The 2,338-nt window shown below is 54.2% G+C and overlaps 1 protein-coding gene across 1 annotated transcript; it reads right to left on the reverse strand.

Annotated features, from left to right (window-relative positions):
- Positions 1–3: 3 nt before the first annotated feature.
- Positions 4–2,272, reverse strand: ENDOG (endonuclease G). Its single transcript, XM_015878927.2, has 3 exons — positions 1,680–2,272; positions 1,391–1,500; positions 4–694 (listed from the first exon to the last, which is right to left on the reverse strand). The coding sequence occupies exons 1-3, from the start codon at positions 2,184–2,186 to the stop codon at positions 409–411; spliced, it is 903 nt and encodes a 300-aa protein (XP_015734413.2). The 5' UTR covers positions 2,187–2,272; the 3' UTR covers positions 4–408.
- Between the last annotated feature and the right edge of the window lie 66 nt (positions 2,273–2,338).

Genomic DNA, 2,338 nt, shown 5'->3' on the forward strand with positions numbered 1-2,338 from the left:
TCCTTGGTGCTTTCAAAGCTTTACTGCTAAAACCATTTCGTGAAAATTATAAGCAAAAATGCACGGACCTTTCATTCCTCTCACAGTACCTGGCTTGCTCCCATCCTTCCCTCTAAGTACAGAAATTAACGCCCCTATGTGTCATAATGTGCCACGCACAAAGGGAGTGATTACAGTAACACCCACAGTACTGCACCTTAGGGGCAAAGTGCAGAGCACAAGGACCCATCAAGGACTCCGAAGCCTTCCCTACAGCCTGTCCTTAGGACACGCTTCACTGTGTTTCACTGTTAATGAAACCGGGGAAGGGGTCGAGAGAAACACCCCTCTCTTATTTCACACACCTTAAAATACACAAGGGAACATTCCGTGGGCCCCCACTGCTACCTGGATCTGGTTGGTCACAGTTCATCGCTTGTTTCCAGCTGTGATGGCTTTCAAGCTGCTCGTTCTCTTCAAGATGTTTGGGACAAAGAGGAGCCCTGAGGCTCGCTCAATGCTCTCGATGGGAACCAGGAACCGTTCAAGTGGGATTTTCTCATCCACGGGGCTGTTGGGCATCACATAGGAGCGCAACTCAATTTCTCCACTCTCCTTTTCCAGGATGAGCACCTTGAAGAAATGGGTGGGGACGGCCACGTTGTTCTTCCCAATCACCTGGTACTTGACGTACATCTTCCCATCAGCCTCCATCCTGCACCAAGAGCAGCATCCAACGTTACCTCCTATGCTGGTGTCACTTCCACCCTACTCAGCTCTTTAACACCACCCCTCTGCAAGCCCCCACCTCAGCATGACATCTGTAGTGCAGATGTAACAAATATTGCTGTACAGAGGCTGGGGGACATGGGGAAGGTGAGCTTACATTGGTTCTGCTCCTCCCAGACCCCTCCTTCACCATCTCCCCTTTTACATTAGGAGGTAAGAAAAGGCTGTTCAGAGAACTCGGCTTATCAAACTGCTCTTCATGCTCCCACATAAATATCATTGCAGGTAAAGTCATGCTCTAAGTGGACAAACAGTCCATGAAATGAAACCCAGGAGCTTTATTCCGCAGGGAGGTGTGCAGTTTAATCTGTTCATTCAATGCCCTACTAATCCAACACTGCTTAGACTAAAAACTGTAAACCAAAGCAACTGGACTGTTTTGCATCTCAGGAAACACACCCTTTGTACTCCCCAAATAACTGATTGAATAAGAAACACTGAAAATAATCGCAATGCTAAGAAAATACCCTCCTGCAGAAACCCTGCAGCCTGCTGCTCTCACTGGGGGTCTGAGCTGTTCACTCCTGGTTTGGGGCAGCTGGGAGCTGCAGCCCTCAGCCTGTTTTACCTTCCCAGCACAACAACATCCTCATTGTGGTCCCACCTGGCTCCTGGTGTTTACCTGGGCAGGTACAGAGGTCCTGTGCAGACATAGACATTCTTGTTGTTTCTCGCCAAGCTCCTGCTGTATTTCTCAAGGTTATTCCAGGCATTTTGGTTTAAATGAGGCACCTACAAACACAAAGATGGTGACATGGTCACTTCCTTATTGCTCAGAGCTATTCTAACATCTGTAACACTCCCAGAGCGCTCAGGGCGCTGTGAGATGAGCTGACCCCCACCCTGCAGCCATGCACTGAACACACAGGGACAGAACCCATAAGCCACACCATGACTGTTGTGAGCCCTACCTGGGGAGCAACATTACTGAGATAGAAGGTGTCCCTCATGGCTTTCTGGCTCCACTTGTGGTTGGCGGCAGCAGCCAGGTGGCCGCGGTCGAACCCGCTGCCCCGATAGTCGGCGTTGGTGGCTCGGTGATACTCGTGCACCGAATCGTCCTCCTGGAAGTCGCAGCTGGATCGATCCGAGGTTCCGCTCAGCGTCTCCTTGTTGAGCTGCTCGATGACCCACAGCGCGCTGCGGCTCCGCGGGTCGTAGCACAGCACGTAGGACTCGCGGCTCCGCAGCTGCGCCAACCCGGGCAGCCCGTACTTGGTCAGCTCGGTCCGTGCCGGTTCTATGGGGGCTGGAGGGCCCGAGGCCGCCGACACCACCGGTACCACGGGCAGGCGGCACAGCAGCCCCGGCACCTCCGTGTCCGCAGCACCGCGCTGCCAGCGGGCGGTCAGTGCTGCACCCAGCCCTGCGCCCACGGCCAGGGACGCACCGGGCAGCAGCCAGCGGCCCCACAGCATGGCACCGAGCACAGAGCGGCCCTAAACACAGCCCCAAACACAGACCGGCCCCAAACACAGCCCCAAACACGGCCGCTTCCTGCTGCAGAGCCGTTCCCTTCCGGCACAGACCATCGCCCCTTAAAGGGCTCCTAGGGAAGCACAGCCTGTAG

Source organism: Coturnix japonica, chromosome 21, assembly GCF_054131305.1.
Source record: "Coturnix japonica strain WE chromosome 21, WE-NBRP24, whole genome shotgun sequence".
Classification (NCBI taxonomy): Eukaryota; Metazoa; Chordata; class Aves; order Galliformes; family Phasianidae; genus Coturnix; species Coturnix japonica.